The sequence below is a fragment of the Terrapene carolina genome, unplaced genomic scaffold (genome assembly GCF_002925995.2).
Source record: "Terrapene carolina triunguis isolate 2854851 unplaced genomic scaffold, T_m_triunguis-2.0 Scaffold42, whole genome shotgun sequence".
Taxonomy (NCBI): domain Eukaryota; kingdom Metazoa; phylum Chordata; order Testudines; family Emydidae; genus Terrapene; species Terrapene triunguis.
In genome coordinates, this window is record NW_020664393.1 from 45,213,992 (window position 1) to 45,240,139 (window position 26,148).

At 40.4% G+C, this 26,148-nt stretch overlaps 1 protein-coding gene across 1 annotated transcript in view; it reads left to right on the top strand.

Moving 5' to 3' along the window:
* CSMD1 (CUB and Sushi multiple domains 1) overlaps positions 1-26,148 on the top strand; it is a 1,543,069-nt gene that overhangs the window by 1,043,638 nt on the left and 473,283 nt on the right. The window contains exons 11-12 of the mRNA XM_029912248.1: positions 7,197-7,300; positions 21,441-21,553. Coding sequence (XP_029768108.1) covers positions 7,197-7,300; positions 21,441-21,553 — 217 coding nt within the window. The remainder of the gene's footprint in view (positions 1-7,196; positions 7,301-21,440; positions 21,554-26,148) is intronic.

A 26,148-nucleotide genomic window follows, 5' to 3' on the forward strand; every position in this document is an offset into this window, starting at 1 on the left:
ACTGGGGCTCGGCTTTCCCCCTCTGGCGGCCAGAGCGCCGGGGGCAGGGCAGCAAGCCCCGGCTGGGGCTCGGCTCTCCCCGCCGGCGACCAGAGCGCAGGGCGGCGAGCCCCAGTAGGGGCTCGCCGCTCTCCCCCCGGCGGCCGGGGGGAGGGCGGCCAGAGCGCCGGGGGGAGGGCGGCGAGCCCTGTTGTGGCCCCGCTCTCCCCGGCGGCCGGAGCGCCGCGCCGCCCCCCTCCAGGTGCCGCCCCAAGCACCAGCTTGGGTGCCTGGTGCCTGGAGCCGGCCCTGGTGCACATACAAAAACATTACCCCCCATGCCCGAGTACTACAAACCCTTCCCCCAAAACTAATCAACTTCACTTACAGCATAGGAAGGAGAAGAGGGAGAGTAATGTTAGTGGGATTTTTATTATTATTATTTTAAGTGTGTGAGAGGCATTTGGATACTAGTATTGATGAGAAAATATAGATACTTAAGTGCTAAATATAATTACATTATTTTTCACATTTAAATCTCAAAATTCTGGACAAAGAACAATGAGCATCTTATTTTCATTGTACAAATGAAACTGCTAATAGAGTAACTGTATTGTCCAAGTTAACACAGTGAGTCAGTGACAGTCCAAGGAACATAACATAAATCTCTTGACTCCATATCTACTTGGATCCACTGCAACATGCTTTCTCCTTGACCTTCATTTTTATTGGTATAGAAGAAATTATCTTAAAAAAAATACTGGATTTCAATTTTCTGACCATATTGTCATAGGTGATCGAGTCCACTGTGTTTTCCCTATGAATAATCTTCCCATTTACTGGGATTCTGTGCTTCTTACTATGGATTAAACCATATTATTTTTGTATAATTTACTCCATTAAAAATATTTTCCATAGCTGATTTGTAAACTGAAATGTAAATAAAAGAACATGCAACAAAATTTAGCATATATATGATTCATTACTACTTTAAGAATATATTCAGTCATCTCTCTTTTGGTAAATAAGACTTTAATTACTGTTGCTTTAAAAATGATTTATGTGAAGCTAGGTTTTTTTATTGTCAAGGAGAACAGCTGTACTTTTATGCTTCTACATACTTCTCATATTGTTCCTTGGCTTTATTTTTTCTTGACTTAGAAATGAAAATTTTGCATGTTAATCATTGTTATAACCTAGGGGCATTAGAGGTTGCAGCTAGGAGCAGGTGGGAACATGTATTATTCACCTTCATGGTAGTGCCTATAATGCTACTGGTTATTGAAACATAATGCAGTCTCGTGAAGTACACTTTATCTCTGCATACAGCAGATTTACAAATACAGGCTATAAAAGGTGCATATAGTATGCAATAGATCACTGAACTGGAATGCTGACGTATTGCCAAAATTATTTTGCATATGGTTTGGTCATATAATGATTTTTTTTTTTAAGAGCTAGACCTGCTGGCACAACTATAGTTAAGGTTATGTGAGGGGCTCCATTAAACCCCTGCATTTTTAGTGGTGTGTAATTCATCTGTAAATAGTCACTCCATCTTGAAACTCAATATACAGAGTATTAGTCCAGGGGCATATTTAAACTCAAGTATTTTAAACAAACTGCATTAGTTATTTTGAATTATAAATCAGCATAACAATTGAAACCTGGGGGAGGATTCAGTTATGGGTATTTGGTTCTGTACATTTAAAATGGCTTTCTTCTTGAAAGGCAATGTTGATGTATATTGGTCCATAATATGGATCAGTGTCTTAATGTTTTGTTTTGTTTTGTTTTGTTTTGTTTTTTACATCTTTATTATAACTGAGTTATTTAACTTAGTATATTCCATATACAATAATTCATTTTAGAAAAACAAATCAAAAGTTCTTTAGCCCAGTGAGACACTATTCATGTCTGGAGCCACAAAAGAAAGCTTTTTCACTACAACAGAAGCTGTTACTCTCTGAGTCAATCTATAGAATAAACATAATGATCTTCAGGGTTGTTTCTTTCCACCCCTAAACTATACCTCCCAAAACAAGTCTATGATGATAAATAGTGATTTCAGTGCATCTTCAGGGAGACTTAGGAGTGTCTTCTGTGCAACATTTCAAATCCCTACACAGTTATATAAGCTACATGTAGAAACATTTTGATCAGATATGCAAGTGCATGAGAACAGTAACAGGGATGGATTTTAAGCAGCAGGCCACAACTTTATTAAACTTGGTGCCCTTTTCCTGGGTTATTTACCCCATCTCCCCATACTAGACATTTAAGTGACTCCAGTGCAGGGCTACAGGGCACCTGACCCCCTTCTGACAACAAAAATTACTGCACGACCCCGGGGGGCAAAGCCCCACTGCCCCGAGACGTGTGTGTGTGTGTGTGTGTGTGTGTCAAAGCTGAAGCCCAAGGGCTTCATCCCTGGGCAGGGGGCCTGTAACCTGAGCCCCGCCACCCAGGGCTGAAGCCCTCAGGATTTGACTTCGGCCCCGGGGCGATGGGACTCAGCCCCCAGCAAGTCTAACGCCAGCCCTGGTGACCCCATTAAAATGGGGTTGCAATCCACTTTGGGGTCCCAACCCACAGTTTGAGAGCTGCTGATATAGTCCATGGCTCAGGGTAGATGCTCCGCTGCCTCCTCCTAGTATTCAGCTCACTCTGCTGAATCCTATCACTTTCATCCTTGTGAAAGGAAGAGAAGGAGGTACCAGTGAGGGATCTTGGTTATTAGACTTCAGGTCTCCCCTTTTCCCATAGGCCAGAGGTCTAACCATGAAATCCCTGGTCTCTTATTTCTGGGTACTGTCCCTTTAGACTTTTATTCATGCTGGACACTTGCCACAAGTTGAACTAAACATTCATACAATTTTTAAATTAAATTTCTAAATCCTATTCCTAACCTAACCTAATTCTGTCCCCTGATGCTACAAGGAAGGTAAAAATCCGCCCAGGCTTCAGACAGTTTGGCCTCATTGGGAAAAATTCTTTCCTCACCCCTAAAACAGGTGATAAGTGAGACCCACAGCAACATAAAAATACAGTTTCTATACTGGCAATCTCATTACTCTCTGTGCTCTTCTGTAATAGAGTATGTGTTGCATTACTTAAGCACAATGCTGCTTTAGCACTCTCTGGTCTACTAAAACAATCATAAGTTGTTTAACAATAGAGATAGAATACTCAGGAATGGTCAGCCATGCAGGTGAACTGATTGGCTAACCATTCTTGCAGCTTTTTTTTTTTTTTTTTTTAAAAGACATGTTGGTTTAGGCAATAGAAAGATCAATCTTGTGCAATTGTTTGAGGGAGAAAATTGTGTAGCAATACTTTAAAGAGGGCAGAACTTGCCATGAAACAAGCTGGACTAATTTTCATGGAGGTCTCTTACTATTGTTGTTGTTTATATAGCACCCAAAAGAGTACTACGTACCGCTAGTATAAATAGGAAGATATAGCCCTGGGCCCAAAGAGTTCACAGTCTGGTTTCAGACATGATGAAGGTGGGCAACTGTAATAGCAAGAGAGTTGAAGAAAGAGGTGTTTCAGCGACAGGATAACATGTTTACTCAGCAAGGCAAATGCACATCTTGTTGGAGGTATTCAGAAGTCCAAATAAATAAATAAATAAATAAATGTCTGATTTATTTCCTTTATACGTATTGCTGAAGTGGCTTATCTTCTAGCATGTTGGTGTAGATTGTCATATAAATTCTATACAGGAGTTCAGTCTCCCTAAGAAAAAGTCTCTATCTACCAAAGTCCTTTTACAGAAAGATTCTTGACTAGGTAAAAATGCACAAATTCAAAAGCAAAAGTTTTCTTTGGCTTCGGGCTTTAACACATAGCCTGCTCCCAGTGAAACCCACACAGTGCAGAGTCGAGACACAACATGAGTAAGAAAACTCCATCTGAGCAATGGTAGAAAACATGCTTGAAAATCAAAATGATAAAACTTGTTTGATCAATATAAATAACAGGGATGACAAACTGACCTTCCAAGTAAACAACCTGAAGGATCAGATGAAAACAGTAGAGGATGGAGGCCTTGTGGTCCTATCACACCCATCCCATAAAGGAGCAGTAATGAAGTCCTCCAGGCTGCCTAGAGTGGCTGGGAGGAAGCAGCCAATCAGAGAGGTGGCAGGGAACAGCCAATCAGGGCCCAGTGGGCCCATATAAAAGGAATTGCAGTACCTGAGAAGAGTCGGTTGCTGCTTGGAGCTGGAGGAGTGAGGATTGTGTTCCTGGCTGGCTGAAGGAATGGCAGGACCATGGACAGATCAGTTGCTGGAAATCACTATGGGAACAAGAGCAAGCTCCTGGCTGGCTGCTGGGACTGAGTAAAAGACTTCAGCGATAAGGGTGAAACATTTGTGGGTCTGCGGGTAAGTGGTCCAGGGAACTGTAGCAGCATAGTGACTAGTTAAAAGGGACGCAGAAGTATGTGGCTGCTATTTATAGGGTCCCTGGGTTGGGATCTGGAGTAGTGGGTGGTCCTGGATCCTTCCACCAGCTACTAGGGAGGGAAGTGGCTTAAGCCCTGAGGAAGGGAGTTGAGAAGGGGCTGAATATTGAACAGTAAATACCTCCAGAAGGAGATCGGATGGTTTGGTGGCCCACCTGGAGAGCTGGGACTAGAAAGGCCCAGAGCAGGTGAGGACAGTGTCTCCAGGGAGGAAGCCCTGGGGATATGGCCCCATACCAGAGCTGGGAGTTTTTAAAGACTGAGCCCGAGGAGGGCTATGGACACAGATCAATGGATGGGTACTGGGATAGGCCTTTGTTGGACTGTGTATCCCAGAAGGAGTCTGTTTTGTTTAACATACAGACTGTGTGTGTGACTAGGCTGGAGCACTGAGTCATTGAAAACCCACATGAGAAACCTTCAATAGAGGTCACCGCAGACTAAGAGAGTGCAGGCCCATGCACCAGGCCAGGGAGCACTCACAAGATATCCAAGGTATCCTAGAGTATCTGCTATACCTGAAATTATCAGGCCTGCCATTGAGTTCTCTGAGGGTGCACCTTGTGGTGATCTCAGCTATCTAGCCCCTGGCTTGGAACCATATAGCAAAGAATAGGATATGATGGGCAAAGTCAGAGGAGTCTGTTTCCTTACCTCCCATTCCTTCATGAGGCCAGGAAACAATGGGAAATGGGTGGAAGGTAGGGATGTAAAAGGTTAACCAGTTAGCATTAGGCTTACTGTTAACTAACCTTAACCATTAACACCAGTGGCCACGCGGCAGCGGGAGGGACCCCAGATTTGGCTGCGCAGGCCTGGTGGAAGGGACCCAGCCCTGGCTGTGCTGTGCCAGCCAGCCTGTGGGACCCCAGCCCAAGCCGGGCCTGTAGGACCCCAGCCCGGCCGCACCACACCGGTCATCTGGAGCGACCTCAGCCTTTGCTGTGCCGCACTGGCAGGACCCCAACCCCAGCCGCGCCAGCCCGTGGAGCAGGACCCCAGCCCTGGGCAGACCAGAGTGTCCCCAGACCCAGCTGCCCTGCACCGGCTGGCCGAAGGAATCTCAGCGCCCGCCGTGCCAGGCCGGCCGGAGCGACCTCAGTTAACAGTTAACCAGTTAAATGATATAATTTTAATCATTTAACCAGTTAACTTTTAAAATCAATATTAAGATCCTAGTTGGAGGTGGTAGGTTTTTCCCAAGCCTTTTTGAGGAGTGGCTCAGAGCCATTATTGTGGTTCTATCATGTAGGGGGAATACTCAGGGTATCAAAGCCATCAGCTTTATAGCTGCCTTTGCCACAATAGTGGCACAAAATGGCTGTTGCAAGAGCCAGCACAGGTGCTGACTTTCCAAAGTGCCAGGGGGTACTCAACCCGCGGCTCTGACCCAGGCCCCGCCCCCACTCCATCTCTTCCCCCAAGGCCCCACTCCGCCTCTTCCCGTCCAGCTCCGCCCCCTCCCTTGAGCATCCTTGCTCCCACCTCCTCCCTCACCACTTCCTGCACACCATGAAACAGCAGTACGTGGTGGGTGGGAGGCGCAGAGAGGGACAGGGAGGTGCTGATCCATGCACAGGGCTTGCCAGCAGGCAAGAGGCACTGGGGGGAGGGAGAGGTTCTGATAGGGGGGCTGCCGGTGGGTGCCCTTGAGCACTCATGGAGTTGGCACCTATGGGAGCCAGGATCTGACCCTGATACTGTTGTTAGTCCCAAAATATAAGCAAAAAGAGCTCCCTCCTGTAAACAAATTTTCATGGAAATTGGATTAGAGGTTGTCCTGGTGATTGGATGATGTCCAATCATCATCAAGATAAGGAAACAATGAATAATGTATTGAGACAGACTATCTGCTGAAAACTTGATATACAGATACAGGAAGTAAAAGGAGTAATATTAGTGACTGCAGCAGACTCTGACACAGAGCTGTAATAAGTTCCTAATTCTGGAGTCATATTTTTTGTGGAGCTTTACGAAAAGAACATTTCTGTACTTCATACTATGATTTTCAATGGAATACAATAAATATACAAAATTTTTTGGAGGGAACACTTTTATTTTCTTTCATTACGATTGTAATTTGTGGAAACTTTATATTGAATACTGAGTAAAATCAATTTCTTCATAAGACCGTCTGTGTTAACAAATTTATAGACAGAGTAGTTAAGGAGTTCTCAGATTTCTCTTACTGATGTACGTGTACCATCCCTTACCTCACTCTCTCATGAAGTGGACAATCTTTAATAATATATGTTCATCCTCATCTCCTTTTTTATTTTATATTTCAACTGAAATGGAAAATATTCTGTAAGGTATTTCTGAGATTTTCATATGTATAGTTTCCAAAAATGTGTAGATATAATGATATTTATTGCATTCTATACTTTAGATTGGCTTTCTTTTATGTCAGTGTATATTGTACTTTTCCAATGCTGAAAAATCAGTATCTGTATATAATAATAACTAAAATAAAGTGTTATTTTTACTTATTAACTTTAAAAACTATCAAAGGATGTTACTACCCTTAATAGCTTTAGCTGAAGACTTTTCTTGTTATTAGACAACATGAAAACCTTTATTTTTCTGTAGGTCTTGCTCAAATTTAAATAACAATAATTGAAGTCAATGAGAGTGAGGACTTTAGGGTTTGACTCCAGAAGCTAAAGCATTTGTTAAACATATTGCAAATCACCTAATCTGTAGGATATAATTTAATTAAATATGTATCTTTTCATTCTAATAGGTCATAAAGCTAGCTTTTGAAGAGTTTGAACTGGAAAGAGGATATGACACCCTGACTGTAGGGGATGCTGGGAAAGTGGGAGACACCAGAACAGTGTTGTATGTGTAAGTACACTTCTTAAATAGTTATGATTTGGTATTTATTATCATTCACATTGTTTTTCTATGTTCTATATATATTAAAATTAGTGTCTCAGAAATATGGTTTGCTATGAATTATGCCTGTTAGATCACAAGTCTGAAACCATATCACTGAACAGAAGCTCAAGAATTCATGTACACAAAGCTAAAAGAGAAATTTAAAAGCAATAAAGTATAAATAAATCTTACCACAAAAAAGGAAATGGAATAAAAGAAAACTTTGTCAACCTCCGTGAGTCATGTATCAATAGTGGACATTTGCATGATGGCAAAGTGGTAGTCCTTTTCCAGACACTGTATCATGTCTCAAGATTCCTGAGTTTATGCCAATTTTTAGCAAATCAATGCTGCAATCTCTTTTTTAAAATAATGTAAAATCCCACCATCTGTAAGGGAACTGCTGGTGAGTCAGCTACAGTGGAAGATATATGTGCACAATCTCTCAAACGAGAAAAAACAGTTACCTCTACAGTAACTGTTGTTCTTTGAGATGTGTTGTGCACGTATACATTCCACGATCCTCTCACCTCCCCAACTACTTTGGATATTACTTAGACGGCAGTGCAAAAGAATGGAGAAGGAGGCAGCAGCCACGCCCTTTTTATGCCCTTGGTTCTGAGCATGAGTAGAGAGGGGTGGTACCATGGCCTAGTGATACTGCCGACAAAAGTCTCCAACTGTAGTACATTGGGTGTACATATACATTCCTCTGTTGGTGTATGTGCACAACTCATCTTGAAGAACAGTTACTGTCAGTTATGTAACCATATTTTAAACTATACACATCCATGATTTGAATCATAAACAGGTGAAAATGGAATGTTACAAGTTCAAACTGAAATTTCAAGTTTAATATAGTACAAAAAATCAGAGATAAATAAATTAGCCATGTATAAATATAAAAACTTCTATTTTTTGTTTCAAAGCCTGGGATGTGGTGTGTAAGAGCTAGATATAAAGGGGCTTTTGGTTAATAGGATTTTACTGTATCTGACAACTTTTAGGGCATTTATAAAACTTTCCTACCATAAAGAATGAAGGTAAAGTATTTTTTTTAAAAATAGATGTATATCACAAGCAGAATTTCTATAGCAAGGCAGGGAGAAGATGAGTCCAAGAAGTCTACTAGTGATCTTACTATGAAAATTAATTTCCCTAGGAAGCACTTGCATAGCATGGTAGTGGGTGTTACAGAAAAAGGTTGAAAGGGTCTGCTCATTTGTATGAGGCCTCCAACCTCTGAGCAGCATCATGCATCTTGGATGAAAAGCAGCTGCACTTCTTTCCTCCGCCCTTCCTCCTCCCCACCCCCAATAAGGTGATTGTTTTTATGTTTAGTATGGAGCCTTTGTGCTGTCAGCATATGAGGTAACAGCAGAAGTCTCTTCCTTCTACATCAAAACGCCTTAATTAGTTAACACCAGCAATATTTGAACTACACACAGCACCTTGCATTCAAATCATAAAATGTATACCACACAGCCCAGTGTAACTGATCTTTCTAGAGAATATAAGAAGGGAGAAAATCTTTCCTTCAAACAGTTCTTTTCAAAAGGCACAGTTGTTAAAATGTGGGGCACACCAAAAAGACACCGACCCCTAATAAATTCTGAAACACCTGAACTATTATCTATGTCTGAATAATCTGAGTCCTTCCCATGCTGTCCAACATTTTTTTATGGCACTAAAGAGGCTCCAGCATCCCCATCTATCATGCTGTTTACTGGAATGGCCACCTTGTTGTGTTTTTTATGAGCTTAGGTCATTAACTTATCACTGAACTCCCAAGCTGAAGGACAAGTGGACTGCTTTTTGTCTGGCCCATACCCTTTGAGCTCTCTGACTTAGGTGGCCCTACTGGGAATTAAAACTCCCACTGGCATATCTCTGAGTCTTGAGAACACACAAGCCTTCCCACCACATCAAGGTGAAATCCCCAGGAAAGGCTGTCTGAATGACTTGTCTTATAATACTAATAATTGCGGATTGTCCTAAACCAGATATTGTTCCGTAATATGTATAATATCTGGGTTTGAATCAATATTCTTAGTATCCTTAGATTTGGGGGATTCTGGAAAAACAATTGGGATCAGCTTTGATATATGACTATTGAGCTGAGCAAGCTTATTGGTGCCCCACCAATTCTGCTTCATGTCTTAGTTTTTCAAGCATTCGTGAGTAATATACTTATATATAACTCATTCTATATACCACTGAAATGCCATGATTACAGTGGTTTAACATTACCTGCACCACCATCAACATCTGGTTAAGACAGGAAAGGAATAATAACTGATTAAAATAAATTGGTAGTGGAAACAATATAATGGAATTGCAATTTCTTTAGGATGTTACAGTGCTTATTAAATCTACAGAATAGGAGATAATTAGTTTGATCCCCAAGTTTTTATTATGACACTATTTGTGTAGTTATCAATCATCCACTTGCATCATATCCTGTCAAAACTGTATATTTAACATGCATTGTGGATTTCCTCCATTTTGTTTTAAAATAGGTGGATATAAAGGGACTAGCCTTAGTGCATTATAGACACAGTTACTGATTGTTTCATCATAATTGAAGGGGCTAATATCAAAATGTCAAAGTAATTTTATCATCAAAACTTTCCATTAGTTGGTGTTAATACCTCCTTTTGCAATAAAAGAGATTTGAACAGTGCCTTTCAAGCTTTTTATGATTTCTGAAGGAATGAGGCAGCTGACAGTGAAGCTTCCATTAAGGTGGTTTAATTTATAAGCTCTTAAAATATAATGCAAGGACCTTATGCTGAACAGGTTTCTCTGGGCAGCCTAAAGGCCAAATCTTTATGGAAGTCTCTTTAAAATATCACCAACAAAAACTCATGGTCATGTCTACCTTTCTAGTAGTGATGAAAGATCACTAGGTTTAGAGTCTTGATGGGCTAATTATGCAAAAATAAGTGCTTATCTGAACCCAAACTAAAAGCTTAGCCTTTTGAGTCTTTCCTTACCACACAACGTATCTTCTGTAAACATACAAACAAGCCAGCTCCTCAAAAGTTACTGAATCCCAACCCAACTACTGGAATTGGAGGGGAAGGGAATGAATGCCCACTTAATTGCTTCCCCTCACTGCAAAATGCATAAATGCTAGCTAATTCTAGGGTGTGGGGAAAGAAATAGAGTAAGATGCCTGTTCAGCCCTCCAATGGAAAGGGCTACAAGGAGGGATTGGGATTGGATGACCTCCCTCCCTGACCCCAAAAGACTTGTAAGGAAAGTGATGCATGGGAAGAAATAGGCTGCCAGAACTGTGAGCCATTATGTTACCACTCCACCTCAGCAAGAGTGAGTTTTGCTGTGGCTAAACTATGTCTCAACTTCCTTGCACAGCAGTTTATCTGCCTTTAAAGCAAATGCTTCAGGACTCTGCCAGTCCAAACCTTGCTCTACAGGTAGCAATCAGTGAACCCAAATTCCTGAGTTCCCCAGAAATATCTTTCTGCAGTGTTCAGTCGCTCTTAGTGGACCGTCACAGAAATTATTAAGTTTGCTGCATCCAAAGAGACAGAGCCCAAACAGCCTGTTTGGTTAGCTAAAGACTGCCATTTCACTTCTATATAATAGCACTGAGGTGGTTTTTGTAATAAAAGAAGAAATTTATTAACAAACCACATATGTTTAAGTGATTTCAAGTAAGAGTGAAAGAGCTATGAAAGGTTACAAATAATGACTTTCTAATGACTAAAACTTAACTTCAGCAAGTTACAATCTGTCTAAGCAGGTTTCTTAGCTATATACTCAGTTCCAAAGATTTCAACTCCTTTGGTTGAAGGATCAACCTTTCTCAGATTTCAAGAGCTCTTGTCTCGTTTGTCTCTCAGGTGATAGAAAGCCATTTCGGCATCTATTTCTGCTTATATTTTCCAAAGTCCATTTTCTCTGTATTAAGAGCCAGAAAGTTTAATCAAAAACACTTCGGCCATTGTGAGAATGAGATTAGGAAAATTTATGTTGTTTTGCCAATATTAAAATTTTGTATAACCGTTTCATTAAGAAGGTTTGGAGCAGTGACTTAAAAGTAGTGTGTGTCTGTGGGGGTTAGGGTTACTCAGAGATGGGAGTGGTGACTTTTACTGTCCACCCAATTTTGGCCAAGTTATAAGTCTCTGACTATCTCTGTTTCACATCTTCAATAGAGGCTGGCAGCTAAATTCTCTGAAGATTCCATTTGCAACATGTTGCTGCCCAGGGCTGCAGGCACTGACAAGAACTTTCCTTGTAATTTCTTCTCCTTTTTGCTGGGGGCCACTATAGTGCCAGGCGCCAACCCGAGACTGGGGTGAGGCTCTCTCCTGTGCTCTTAATAGTTCATGAATTGAACCAACATATTGGGCTTCAGTGCTTTTACACTTTTTGGTGGGCTTATTCCTTCCAAAACTCTTGGATGTGTTTTATTAAATTTTAGTTTCATAGCTTTACTAATTCTGTCACATCATAAACTCTTTTCTGACTTTAGTGATATAGAATGATGAACAATTTTAATTGTTTGCTTGGTGCCAGCAGTATGAAATCAGGAGTTGGTGAGCCAAAACCCGGCACATTAAGTCATCTATTTGAAAAAGGAACAATGTCTTCATGTACTAGTTTTCCATAAAATAAAGTAAAAATAAAAATCAGTTTTCTGCACTTGAATTCATAAAACTGCTATGATTATCTCCTATGTTCCATCACAAAGATATTTTTATATAATCCCTGATCCTTTTCTTCTCTTCATGCACAGTTTAGAAAACTAATGGAGGTTTAAAAAACAATCTCAACCTTCCTAATAGTTAAAGAACAGCCAAGCTTCTTCTTTTTTTCTCTCTGCACATAGCTGGGAAACACATTTTAGTTTTAATTAATCTTATTTTTTGTGGTATTTAGAAAAGGTAAAAGTGAGAAGAGTATGTTTTTGTTTGTTTGTTTGTTAGTTGGTTTGTTTTTTAGGGGTTGTAGGATGTGGAGGGAAGGATTTTTAGTGGTGTTGGAGTATTTCATTTTTTATGTTCCAGTTAGTTGAGTGCCTAGGAAGTTGGTACAATGAGGCTCAAAGTAAGAATAGAGCCAAGCTGAACTGATGATATCTATGGACACTAGCTGCATATAGCAGCATCAACAGCAAAGCTTCAGAGTGTTAGCACACCATGTGGGTGCAATTAAATATACAAATAGCATAGGTCATTTGTCACCTGTGAAGAATAGAGCATTACTGTCAAACTCAGTCTGTCTCTGTACAAGAGGAAGAATACTTGCAAAATCAATGAAAGGTCAGCCAGTCCAAGGGGGAAAATGCTTTAATGTATTGAGAACTCAAGAAATGGCTGAGACTGAGTTCTGTTAGAAATTTTTACTTCATAATGGAATTTAGTATTGCTGGTGTAGAGATCATTGACTTATAAAATACTTAGCTCATTTTATGCTAATGGAGCTTCAGTTTGAGATATATATTTTTTATAAAATCTCCAAGAATATACAGTTTTTGTTGAACAATACTGTACACAATAAAATAAGTCAGAGACAAAATAGAAGGTAAAGTTTAAACCATTTTTTAAAAAGAATATGGAATCTTGATGGTGATTATTATAACAATAATAATTAATATTACAATAGCAGCCAAAGGACCTCAGTCAGGATTGGATCCCCATTTTGCTAGGTGATGGACAAATAGTAGACATAGTCCTTGCTCCAAATATCTTACAGTCTAATTAAGAGAGCATGCAACAAGTGTAACAAACAATAGGAGGGAAGTGGGCAAGGGAGCCAGAGGTTAAGAATAGGAATATCATATGGCTACATAGGCTAAAAATATACACTTCCCCTTCATTCCCTTGCAACCTGGAAAAAGTGACCCTAGATTCACTGAGGTTTTATATTACTTCATTTGTCTGTTTTCCCTTCTGTGTAGCCTGTCCCTAACTGCCCAGCTAAGTAACATTACTAGTTTTTAGAAAACAAACCAACAAAATTATCCCACCTACTTCAGATATTAAGCTCCTTTCCTCTATATAAGCTCCCCACTACCCCACAGAGTGTCTGCCTACTAGAGATGTCAGGATTCACACATTCTCTTTCCTTCTATAGGTCCCAGCAGGCACCAGGTGCAAAATGGCAGAAAGTCCTGTGCTCAGTTATAGACATTGTACCTTGATATCACTGTGATTTGCAGTTACATAGGTGCCATTGGTGGCCTGCTCGCTACCTAATAGCTTCTTCCAAATCTTGTTATCAAAAAGGACATCATAGTGATTTGTAATTCAAATTGACATAGAAATTATCTATATGGGGGATGACTCTCACCTGCTTTTACTTTGGTAGCATTTTACACCCTCTTTACCCAAGTATAAAACATTACACAAGGTGTAATGTGGTAGAGAATCAGGGCACAGATCAAATCATCCACCACAGAAATAAATTCCCCTCTAAGGCAAATATCTTGTTAATGTCTACTAAAGAATACTTCTTAGTTTGTTGCACTCCTGTGTACTCTTCTGATCTGTGAAAATGTTACTGATGAGATTCAGATATGTAAAATCAAACAGCAAGAGTAACTTCAAAAACCAAAACACACCTGGAAGTATTTCTTACATGGAGTTTATTTCCCTCCAGCACCAATTATACCCTAGAATTAACTTTCTCCTCATTGTTAACTGCCATTAGCAGTAATGAGAGCTCAAGGGATAGAATCAGACCTCTTGTATAATATTTCAAGTAACAATTTCTGGTTAGTTAGTAACTCCCATAGGCTCCTTCTAGACAAAAAGTGCTATACAATGGATTTCCTACTCCTTTGTACATACAGTTTTCAGTCCACTCTGCCTTCAGTGTGTACAATAATTCCTTTCACTACCTGCCAAGAAGTATTGCTGCTTGTGTTATTGCAGATGCAATCATCAACCTAGAACATAGATGTAAGTATTTTTTTCACAATACCTTTCCAAATTATTTTCCTATCAGAGTGTTCTGTATAGGGCCTCAGCCAAAGCCCTGCCATGTTTACCTTCAAAGTAAACATTTTCCAAAGAAAATTATTTAATATTTCCTTTTATTAAATATATACATTTGACATGTCTGCCAGTCTACTGTGGGTTCTTTGTCTCTGGGCAAATTATGCTGTTAGAAACAGACCAATCACTCTCTAGATCAGGGTTGAACTTTTGATAAATCCTGTACTTCCCTCAATACTAACAGGATGTTGTCAATCCTCCTATATTTACACTTTTTTAATACAGAAAATTCAGTTGATTTCACTTACATTTCTGAATCAGCTCTTTCTGTGGACTTTTCTCTTATGAGAAGGTTAAAGATATTTTCTCTTCTTGGAAGCATTTCATCAGAATTCCTCTGCCATCAAGCAGTTTCTTAAAATGGCTGACCTGGAAAAGAAAGCTGTGTGGCTGGAGTAGCACTGTAGGCAGTGTTCTACATTCTGTTCTCCTTCCTATCTCTATGTTGAGGGGAATTAAAAAAAAAAAAATCTTTTCTGAAAGTAAGCGTTTTACTCAGCATTAAACTATACTCTGCAACAGGTGCCTGACCCTAGACAATAGCAAGGAACAACAACAAAATTGCTCTGCTTATGGAAAACCAACAGCTAAATTAGGCAGTTAATGGCAGCACCTAAATACCGTGAGCAATAGTCAAAATGGCAGAAAAAGAAAGAAATCTGTAAACTCATCTACACTATCAAAACAGAAAAGTAGATTACAGTTACAACTCCTTGAAGACTTTCAGCTACTTTCAAGACTGAGAAGTTTCCAGAGATGCAATCAGGCTTTTTCAAAGGAAGATGGAACCTACCCATCTAGTTGGATTTTGGAATAGAGGTGCCTTTCTCCTTAAGTAAGCCCATCTACACACCAAATTTCTAGTATCAGCCTAATCTGAGGATTAATTTTCCAAATGTGGTAAATGCCAATCCTTCTTCCCTAGATGAGACCTCTTTAGACTGCTGAGTAGTGGAAATTGTCCAGCAAGTAGAATTTAAACAATTCTTTGTAGTTACTTTCATAGTCTGCGTAACCTTATCTCTCTTGCATCTATTGAAGACATGAATACTATTGTTAGTCCCTGAGAGAGACTGCACAGTTAGTACTTGCTATTTTTTGGTTGCTTATTCCAAAAAATTCCACTTGCTCCAGTGCTATTCTGAATCTTAAAACTCAGAACAGGGTTTACCAAAAGAAAACAACACAAAAATGAAAACATACACTTTACTGATCTTGCATTAACTACCACAATAATAGCTATGAGAAAGAAAGAGTCTTACATGTCTACTGAAAAAAGCTGCCTAACTGAAGAAAATATTTGGTCAGTCTCTGCTAGATTATAGATTATTTACAAGCCATTCCAAAATGATTCCCAGTTCATGGATCGTTAGGACTCTAATCACCATCACACTCATCAAGATATTCATTAAAATAAGAGACACGAGCAAACAAGGTTTCATGTGCACACAAATTTTCTATGAAACTCTTGACTCCCTCAAAGTCAATTACCAGGTTTATGAATCTCTTGCATAGCATCTATTGCTCAGTCACTATGGTGATGGGCCCTGCAGAAAGTTCACACAGATAGAGAGGCTTTTCTTGAATGATACTTCAAATTATGGTGCCATAAAGATTCCTTATACTTTATATTGGCATCCCAGCTCACAGCATTAACACTACTCCTAGTCTTCTAATTTTAGTGCCGTGAAAACAGATTTTTATGTACTGTCAGAATATTGAAGAGTAGTGATCACTATAGATGGAAATGCCCTTAGACTAAGCCTGAATCTGCACTGCAAAGCAATAGGGCTCAAACCCCGGGTCCCAGCTTGACTGTGGCTCGAACCATCCACTGCCACAGAGTCCTAGGACCCAAATTCTGAATCCGAGAGATTTGTGTGTAAATGGAGGGGGTGTTGGTCTCAAGCCTGAATGTGAGGCTGAGCCTGCACTTGCGCTTATCTTGCAGTGTAGACATACCCTAAGGGGACTACATCTCATCTCTTATTACCTGAGGACAATAGGTACTCCAAAACAGAATCATGCGTATCACTTGACTTGAAATCAGGGCCATCTATCTAGCCACCATATAAATTCAGAACTCCTTATCAAATTGCTGCTTTGTGGTTATGATAACTCTGACTATAATGTTGTCTATCTACATGATAAAGGAGAGCAAGATGAACCAATGTTTACAAGGAATTTCTCCCTTTCTTTTCAAATATGTAGAAAAAAAATTAGCTAGAGTTCTCCATATCAAAGAATAAATCTGCCAATGTGGACACAAGAACAAATGGATATAAACTAGCCATCAACAAGTTCAGGCTCAAAATTAGGCAAAGGTTTCTAACCATAAAAGGAGTGAAGTTCTAGAGCAGCCTTCCAATGGAAGCAGTGGGGGGGGGGGGAAGCTAACTAGCTCCAAGACTGAGCTTAAGTTTATGGAGAAGATGGTATGATAGGACTGCCTACAGTGGCATGTGGCCCATCGGTGACTGCCAGTAGCAAAAATCTCCAACACCTGGAGATGGGACAGTAGATGGGGAGGGCTTTGAGTTACTGCAGATAATACTTTCACAGGTATCTGCCTGGTGGGTGTTGCTCACATGCTCAGAGTCTAACTGATTGCCATATTTGGGGTCAGGAAGGAATTTTCCCTTGGCTCAGATTGGCAAAGACCCTTGGGTTTTTTTACCTTCCTCTGCAGCATGGGGCACAAGTCACTGGCAGATTTAAACTAGTTTAAATGGTGAAATCTCTGTAACTTGAAATCTTTTAATCATGATCTGAGGACTTCAGTAACTCAGCCAGAGGTTAGGGGTCTATTTCAGGAGTGGTTGGGTGAAGTTCTGTGGCCTGCGGTGTGCAGGAGGTCAGACTAGATTATCATGATTGTCCCTTCTAACCTTAAAGTCTATAAATATATATATAAAAGCAGATAGCCTCATTGCCAAATTTATCAGTCAAAATGGAGCATATATAATCTTATCACATAAAGGAGAAAGTCAGAAACTCATTTGTGGACCATGAGAGAACACCAAAAGACTGCATGTGAATTTCTTTGCAGGGGGGGGGTTGGGGTGGGGAATATCTATGCCTTATTGGAGTTGTTGACGAAAGCATTTCCCTTCAGAACTCTAAACCAGGATGATTTGGAAAATCAAGAACCAACTATACTAACTAAATATACTACAGGATATTAGTTGAAGCTTTGCAGTTAACCGGAAATGACTCCAACAGTAATCCCTGTTTTCCAGAATATGATTAATCCAGTTGTCGTTGGTCAGAGAAATCATTTAGAGAGAGTGCAACCAAAATAAAACAGATTTTACAAGTACTTCAACATGGATTATAATTAGAAATAAGACTAGTTTTCTGAAGATCTGTCTTTAGCAATAACCAGTTGTGACCAGGGTCCCAGTGGGGGCCAGCTGAGGTCTCTCAATTAGGGTGAACTGCAAAGAATGGGGCAGATAATCCCTCAATCTGGTGGATATTAGATTTACCAAACCAGCAGAAAAAAGCTTCTTTATTACCTCATTGGTTGCCCAGAAGCCAACAACACAGTTCCCTTGAATTAATCCTGACTCGGGACTCCATCCAGGTACCCAAGACAAATATGATGAAGATTTCTGAAAATCTTATTTCATCATATAAAAGAAAAGGTTCTACCAATCCCAAAAGATCGGACACATTACCTCCTAGGTTCTTACCCAAATACACGCTTACGCCAATTATTATTAACTAAACTAAAATTTATTTAAAAAGAAAAGAGAGAGAGTATGGTTAAAAGATCAATATACATACAGACATGAGTTCAATTTTTGAGGTTCAGATTCATAGCAGAGATGGTGAGCTTTGTAGTTGCAAAGAGTTCCTTTAGAATTTAGTGCATAGGTTATAATCCAATATCCAATATCACCTTCAGGGAGTACCGGCATAACTGGGATCTCAATCTGGCAACTCAAACTTCCCCTGATTAAGTTTAAGCAGATCTGAGATACAAAGGATTGGGACCCAAACATCTTTTATACAATTTAAAGCCTTCTTTGATAGGTTGGAGTCCCTCGGGAACAATAGGTAATTAGGGTGATTTTGAAGAAGGTCCATCACTGGTACTTAGCTATACGAATTAACATAAGGCAATTGCCTGTTTCTTCACCATTCAAAGATGATTTGCTGTACATTTCAAAGAGATGAATACAGCGATATCACATGTTTATAATACATTTAAATGCTAGGAATTAACAGAATACAGCGTAGAGAGGGACTGTTGATTACATTGTTGACCACTACCCATATATATACACAAAAACACAAACATTATCTCCCCATATGTCTTTAAGGGTTGAATTTGAATAATTTATTTTGCAGGATGCTTAACCCTTTCTGGCTATGCATCACACCAGCATAACAGGATCAGGCAGACTAAGTGGCACCTCTTCTCATCCTCAGTTTTTGGGCAGTGCCTCTCTTCAATAAGAAACCAGATCATAGATTCCCCTCTGAAACCTTTAAAGGGGTCCTGGGAGTTCACTGCCTTAATGGAAATTGCACTTGTTTGTTCTAGAGATGAACTCAGTATGATAGATACATTTGAATAAAGAAAAACATTTTTTAAGCTATTCACTTATTCTGTACTAGAACAAATAAGAAAAAAAACACCTTGAGAAGCAAAGTCAATTTTTGCCTATTTCTAGTAAATGTTTAACTTCTCCTTCAAAAATATTTATCCTTTCCATGCAAACTCACTGCCCCATCAAGGTTTCTGCTTCCAGACCAACAGTGATTTCGTATCTAATATATTATTAGCATTTTTGCAACTTTGGGAAAATTCCAAAAGTTCCCAGGAGTAGGAGCTTAGTCATTGCTAAAAGCATGATTGCTCTGGTTCTGCCTTCTAGTCTCCACAAAGACAGTGTACTAAAGTAGCTTTGGAAGACATGGATGCTAGGAGACAATAAATGATCAGGTAAGGCAAAATATTTTTTAAATGTACTAATCACATCATCTGCACACAAACATCAGTTATAACAACACGCACATAAAAATATAACTGATTTCACAAACTTATTTTGAAAGTAAAATGGCAAAGCCACATGGATATGCTTTCTAATATTTCCAAAAAGTCACCAAATTTGGGATCTGGCAGATCAGCAAAGGAAGTAATTTGAAGAGTCAAAGCCCTAAATAATTTCAACAATTCTCTCCCTGCAAACCCCTAAGAGGTCAAATAATCTGAGGAATATTAGCAAGAGAGCTGTCGTGATGAAGCACAAGGAGAGAGAAGAGCTCTGGAAAGTTAGGGCTGATGGGATGGTACAGGTAAGGGAAAAGTTGTGGAAGAATGAAACCCAGTGCTTGAGGATGCCACACACCACAGACAGAGCCAAATATTACAGGGGCCGCAACCCAGCCGCTAATTCTGTAGGTACATTTTTACATCCTCAGTTAATTGTCAGCACAAATAGTACTGTTTTAGATGAGTTTACCTGATTTGCCTGCAAAATCAGGGATCTAAATGTTAGCATTTCCACCTACAAGCCTTCACCTGCAGATAATGACATGCATAAAATTAGAAGTAATTTTAAAAATAATCAGGCACAAAATGCTTTTTTTTTTTTTTTTTAAAGCTATGGAACTAATGTACTGTAGGATCCTTTGAGGAGCATTTGAGTTTTTGCCTAATTTCAATTATCTTATTTAGCTTTTCATTCAGGTTTTTGTGCTTTCCATGTAAATTTGCTGAAGTTCCTCTATTCCACATATAATTTTGGATGTTCTAATAATTAATATCCAAGTGGAGTCAAAATGAAATAGAAACTGGTCAAAAATGATTTATTTGATTGCTTTAGCCTGTTCTTTTTTACAAAATGTACTTTTAAATTTTTATTTTTTTATTTTTACAAATTTGTTCATTATTAATTGTTCAGTGAATAGTTTTCAAGAACTTACTTGAGCTATGGATTATCTGTGAATAGTTCAGGCTGCCTATTCAGTTCTGTTTCTGGTTGAAGTGAATTTCATTTCTAAATTAAATAAATCTCAGCTGTGGACTCAAACTTGCTGTCACATGAACAAAACTGTACTGTTTACTGTATTTGCTGAAAAGCAAACAATACAGAAGAGTGAACAGATTGAATCAAAACCAATTTTTAATTCAGCAACAGTTCATATACAAGCTTTATGCAATTCAACCAGCTATATTTACAATACATTGTACTTGAATATTGACCTTCATTTAAACCTCTATTGTGATAAATATGTTGGGCCAAATCCAGTCCTGGCATAGACAGGTGCATTTCCACTGAAGTCAGTTTGGCCCATTATGTTTTTGAAATTAGTTTTTCAGTGAGGACTGCCATTGACAAACTCTCTCTGCCGTTCCAAAAATATAAACTAAAAATAAAAATAAAAATATGTTTTGATGAAACTTGAGGGTTCTTTTTTCCCCTGCTTGATTATTAAGAATTTGCCATTTCCCCCATATTTTGTTGAAATGTTGTCAAATAATCCTGTTCACCATATTTATATATTGTGGACATTCAACTGTTATTTAGGAGATTATCTAAGTTAATTAAGATTTACTAAGCAAAAGCTATTTATGACTGTAGTTCAGTTTCAATAATATATTTTCCCCATTCCAATTCTGAAATCTTTCATTTTAACTCTGCAATGAAAGTTTCTTGGTATTCAGTCTTCCCTGTTTTGAGAAGAATTTTAGTTCCTTAGAAGATACTTGCCATTTTTATTGTTACCTACAGTATTGAACACTTCAATGTATGTGTAGTAGCTTACTGAAAAACAGCACATTATGCCACAAAATTTCACTGTTTTACTTATTGTATGTTGTATTAAAGCAGTTGCCATTAAAAAGTCTACATTTGCTAACAGTTATCACACATTGCTATCTGAAATACCAGTTATTTCCTAAAAATAGAGACTAGTGTGAATTAACTACTGCCAGATGTGGACATTTTAGAAAGTAGGATAATGTAATTGTTTAAATATCATTTTAACATCAAAATATATTTTCTGTTCATCTATGTCACCCATGCATCTAGAAATGACATTATGGTTTATCCTATCTGCAGACTTACTGGCTCTAGTGTTCCTGATCTAATTGTGAGCATGAGCAACCAGATGTGGCTACATTTGCAATCTGATGACAGCATTGGCTCACCTGGATTCAAAGCTGTCTATCAAGGTATGAACCAAATTAAATTAACTCATTTACATTCATAATCTAGGATCCTTTGATACACAACAAAACATATATGTACTTTAAATGGGTTTTGTGTAACAAGGCAGCCTGTCAGTGCTAGACCAATGGACTAATAGCTAGTGCAGGTGTGGCTCCAGCCTCTTCCTGGTAGAGGGGCTGGGGTGGGCCAGACACTAAATTGGAGGGTTGTGCCCCCTCCCGCCCATGCCACAAGACCCTGCCCTCTCCATGCCACACCCCCCGGCTAGGTCAGAGGCTGAAAGCCGTAGTCGGGCAGTGCAGGGCACTGGCTGCTTGTAGCTGGTAAGAGCTGCCTGGGTTGGGGACTGCGGATCCTACACCTGCCCTGGGGAGTGTGCCCCAGCGGGCAGGGACACAGGCCGGGGGCTGCTCTCAGGAACCCCAGCCTCCTGCCTGGGCTGACTTCTCCACTGCTGCTCGAGCTGATCTGCCTTCAGAGATGGGCAGCTGAAGAGTGGCAGCTGCTACAGGGGGGCTAAGGCAAATTTTGGGGTCACAATGCCCCCCAAGCCAGCACTGCCCCATATCTAGTGTTAAGCAATGCCTCACTGGAAATGTTGGTTCGGAATGGCTGAGAATGGGGTTGTTATAAAAGTGAAAGCCAAAACTTTCATACTTGTGTGGCTTAAAAGTGAATGGAAGCTGTAGATCTACATCACTTTTGAAAATCAGGCCACCTTTATTTAGGTTCTGAAGTACAGAATTAATTGCTTAACTTTAGATACCTAAGTTTGCAAATCTTGGTTAGTATTATCAACTTTCAAAAGAGAGTTGGGATGGGTAAAGCATTCATATTGTTTTAATACACCATAGAGGCTCTTTCAGATTTAACAAAAGATATACAGTACCTGCCATATAAGCCACAGAATGAATGTATTTATTGTGGCTGTCAGTAATAGAAGGGCCAGCATATATAGGGGGAAAATATGGTCCAGAATAAAGAAGTCGTGGAAATTCTTAAGCCCTGTACTTAGCTAAATTTATTCTGCTACTATGATAAGCAGCTAAGTGCCTGTAATGGGGTGCACTCAACCCTCGTGAGTGCCCCCTGGGCCAAGTGCGTGTGCCTGCGCTCGCACTCTCTCTCCCTCTCTCTGATTGTCCAAGCTCTGGGATAGAGCAGTGCCCCAGGGCTCCCTTCCTGGAGACAATGTCTTTGCCCTCTTGGGCTTCCTGGCTGCATAACTATAGTTCATTTCCCCCCTCTGGGGTGCCTCAATGTCCAGACCACTTCCCCGCAGTGGCTAATCGGGGGTGGGGAGGGAACCGGGCCCGCCTGCTACTCCAGGTCCCAGCCCAGGGATCCTGCAGAGAGCAGTCATCTGCTGTGTCCCTTTAATTATGTTGCACGGCTTCTCTAATTCCCTGGGCCACTTCCGCATGCCGTCTTCACCCTTACTGTAGGGCCATTTCCTATGGGAGTCCAAGCAACCAGCTCAGGGCTCCTTCTGGTAGCGCTGCCCTGTCTGGGGTTCTGTAGCTCTGTCAGCCAGCCACACACCATCCACCCTCCTACATCTCCAGCAAGGAACTGAACTGCCTCTGGTCCTGCAGCTCTACTTATACTAGGCTGCTCGACCCCGATTGGCTGTGTCCCACACAGCTACTTTAGACAGCTTGGAGGACCTTCTACTGCCTTTTTTTTTTTTGGGGGGGGGGGAGGGTTGTTGCAGGGCCATGAGGCCTCCAGCAGAGAGCCTCAGAGGGTCTGGTATATCTCGTCACAGGGCCTCTGTAACATAAGCCTTTATAACTATCTGTTTATGGACTTCAGTAATACCAGACTATGAGGTTTCTTATATATCGATTGGGTTGTTACACTCTAGCCTTAACTATATAACCTGGTATTAATATACAACAGGTATTATTTCAGATTAAACACCTTTTTATGATAACTGCAGTTTAAATTTTGCAGTTTATAACACATCTTAAAAAATGGTATAATACCTGATTTATTCCTGTTAGTTTAGTTTACCTTAAGGACAAGAGACAGTTACTGGTATCGTTAGTGATTTCTTTAAGAGGAGCATTCTCAGTATGTCAAGCAAATTGTTCCTATCTAATAGTTACTTTGTCAAAGTTATTTTTAAGAACGTTTCAAGCTCTTATCCCAGCCTGCCTTTAGCTATTTAAAAAGGATTACTGGGCAGTAGTTATTTCTTCTTCAAGCTGTATACTACCACTAAAGGTATGTGATGCTCTGGTGCCACATAGCCTTGGGAACTTTTTGGAAACCAGTGCACATTGGGACTACATAACTGACCTGTCAAGACACCAGAACTTTTGGATCCAAGTTTACAAGAGGTCATGTGGCCTCCAACAGGGTCCTGTTCCTGTGCAGAATCAGAGTAGGCCTTCATCTCTTTTGAAGTCTCCTGAGAAGCTGAAGGCTCTTTGCAGGATATAATTTATCTGGTTCTGGAATTTCTCTAGCACTGTGAAAGTCGGGTCCATTATCTGAGTCTGTTGGTGTTAGGGCAACCTTCTTGCTGAGAGTTTTTAATGGTGCCTTGTCCTGCCTGGAACCAACACTAGTGTGTCTGGCATGTTTCCCTCTGTGCCAGAGGCAGCCTTGATACTTCGTCTCTGCACTAACCTCTCCTGATTCCTTTTAGATTACCCCCATTTTAATCCATGAATGAGGTGACAATATTGGCAGGAACTTCCACCTGAGAAGCCTGTTACTTTTCATCTTTCGAAGGAGTCTAGAAGGGGTCAGCTTCTTTCTTTACCACCGTTTGTGAAACCACTCCCTTCTCTTCACCATTGGTCAGCATACATGACAACTTGTCTGAAATTGGATGGTGATAAAGCAGGGGCTGATGTCAATTCATCTGCTACAGTGCAAGAAGTTTAATGTTTTCTGCTTCTCTTGATCACACCATCATGCCTGCGTCAGTGTCATCATCTGACAATTACAGACCATTTCTGAAATAGTCAATGTGGATAGCTGATACACACAGTTCAAGAAGAGACTCACTGTTTCTTTGGAGATCAAAGAAAAGGGGAAGATATCAATGAAGAGCTGCTGCATGCTGTTAGAGATCATAGAATCATAGCAGAATAGGGTTGGAAGAGACCTCAGGAGGTCATCTAGTCCAACCCCCTGCTCAAAGCAGGACCAACCCCAACTAAATCATTCTAGCCAGGGCTTTGTCAAGCCATGCCTTAAAAACCTCTAAGGATGGAGATTCCACCACCTCCCTAGGTAACCCATTCCAGTGTGTCACCACCCTCCTAGTGAAATAGCTTTTTCTAATATCAAACCACTGCAACTTGAGACTATTGGTCCTTGTTCTGTCATCTGCCACCACTGAGAATAGCCTAGCTCCATCCTCTTTGGAACCCCCCTTCAGGAAGTTGAAGGCTTCTATCAAATCCCCCCTCACTCTTCTCTTCTGCAGACTAAATAACCCCAGTTCCCTCTGCCTCTCCTTATAAGTCATATGCCCCAATCCCCTAATAATTTCCGTTGCCCTTCGCTGGACTCTCTCCAATTTGTCCACATCCTTTCTGTAGTGGAGGGCCAAAAACTGAATGCAGTACTCCAGATGTGGCCTCACCAGTGCCAAATAGAGGGGAATAATCACTTCCCTCGATCTGCTGGCAATGCTCCTACTAATGCTCCCTCTGCTGTCTTCTCCTCTGTTTGCAGCTCACTCGGTTCACAACTGGCTGCTTTTTTATAAGGCTGCTGAGTCGAAGCAGTTGCCCCAGCTCAAAGCCTTCCCTCCTATCAACCTGTAGCTCCTTTCAGATGGTTCCCAGGCAAACTCCCTCAATTGGCTTCTCCTCTGTTCACAGAGATACCACACCTAACCCAGAATCTGCATCTACTATCACCCGAGCAACTAATCACTTGGATCAGATGCAACAGCAGAGTTTAGTTCTTCTTTACACATTTGACTTTTTCTTCTCCACTCTCACTGGCTAGTGACAAATCTAAGGTCTCCATGGTTGGTCACTTTTCTCTATCTAACAAGGGCTTTCAACAGAAAAACGTACTTCTCAGATACATTGAATATTCTTGTTTATTATCTATAAGCAAAATAAGATGGTGGATAGCATCCTTTCTGAAGGCCACATAATTTTTAAATGTATATTGTATGGTACGTCAGATATGTCTGCATGAACTGTGGGGTATGGCCTGTCTGTAGTGATATAAAGCAAAATGGAAATATACCTTTGATGTTGAGGGCTTTTAAAAAAATAGATAGATAGATAGCAAGACTGATTAGCATCTGCAGAAGATGGAGGAAGAGACCAAGTTTACTGCTCTGATGTTTGGGTTGACCCAAACTAGTTAAAGAGAAGGAACCATGCTTCATCAATTTGCAGCAGCTTCTCTGTTTCTTTTAATCTACTACTACTACTACTAGGGCTGGTCTATACTTAGCCGCTAGTTTGGCGGCTGGAAATCGAACTTCCTGGTTCGATTTATCGCGTCTGGTCTGGACGCGATAAATCGAACCAGGAAGTGCTCGCCGTCGACTGCGGTACTCCAGCTCAACAAGAGGAGTACCGCGGAGTCGACGGGGAGCCTGCCTGCCGCGTGT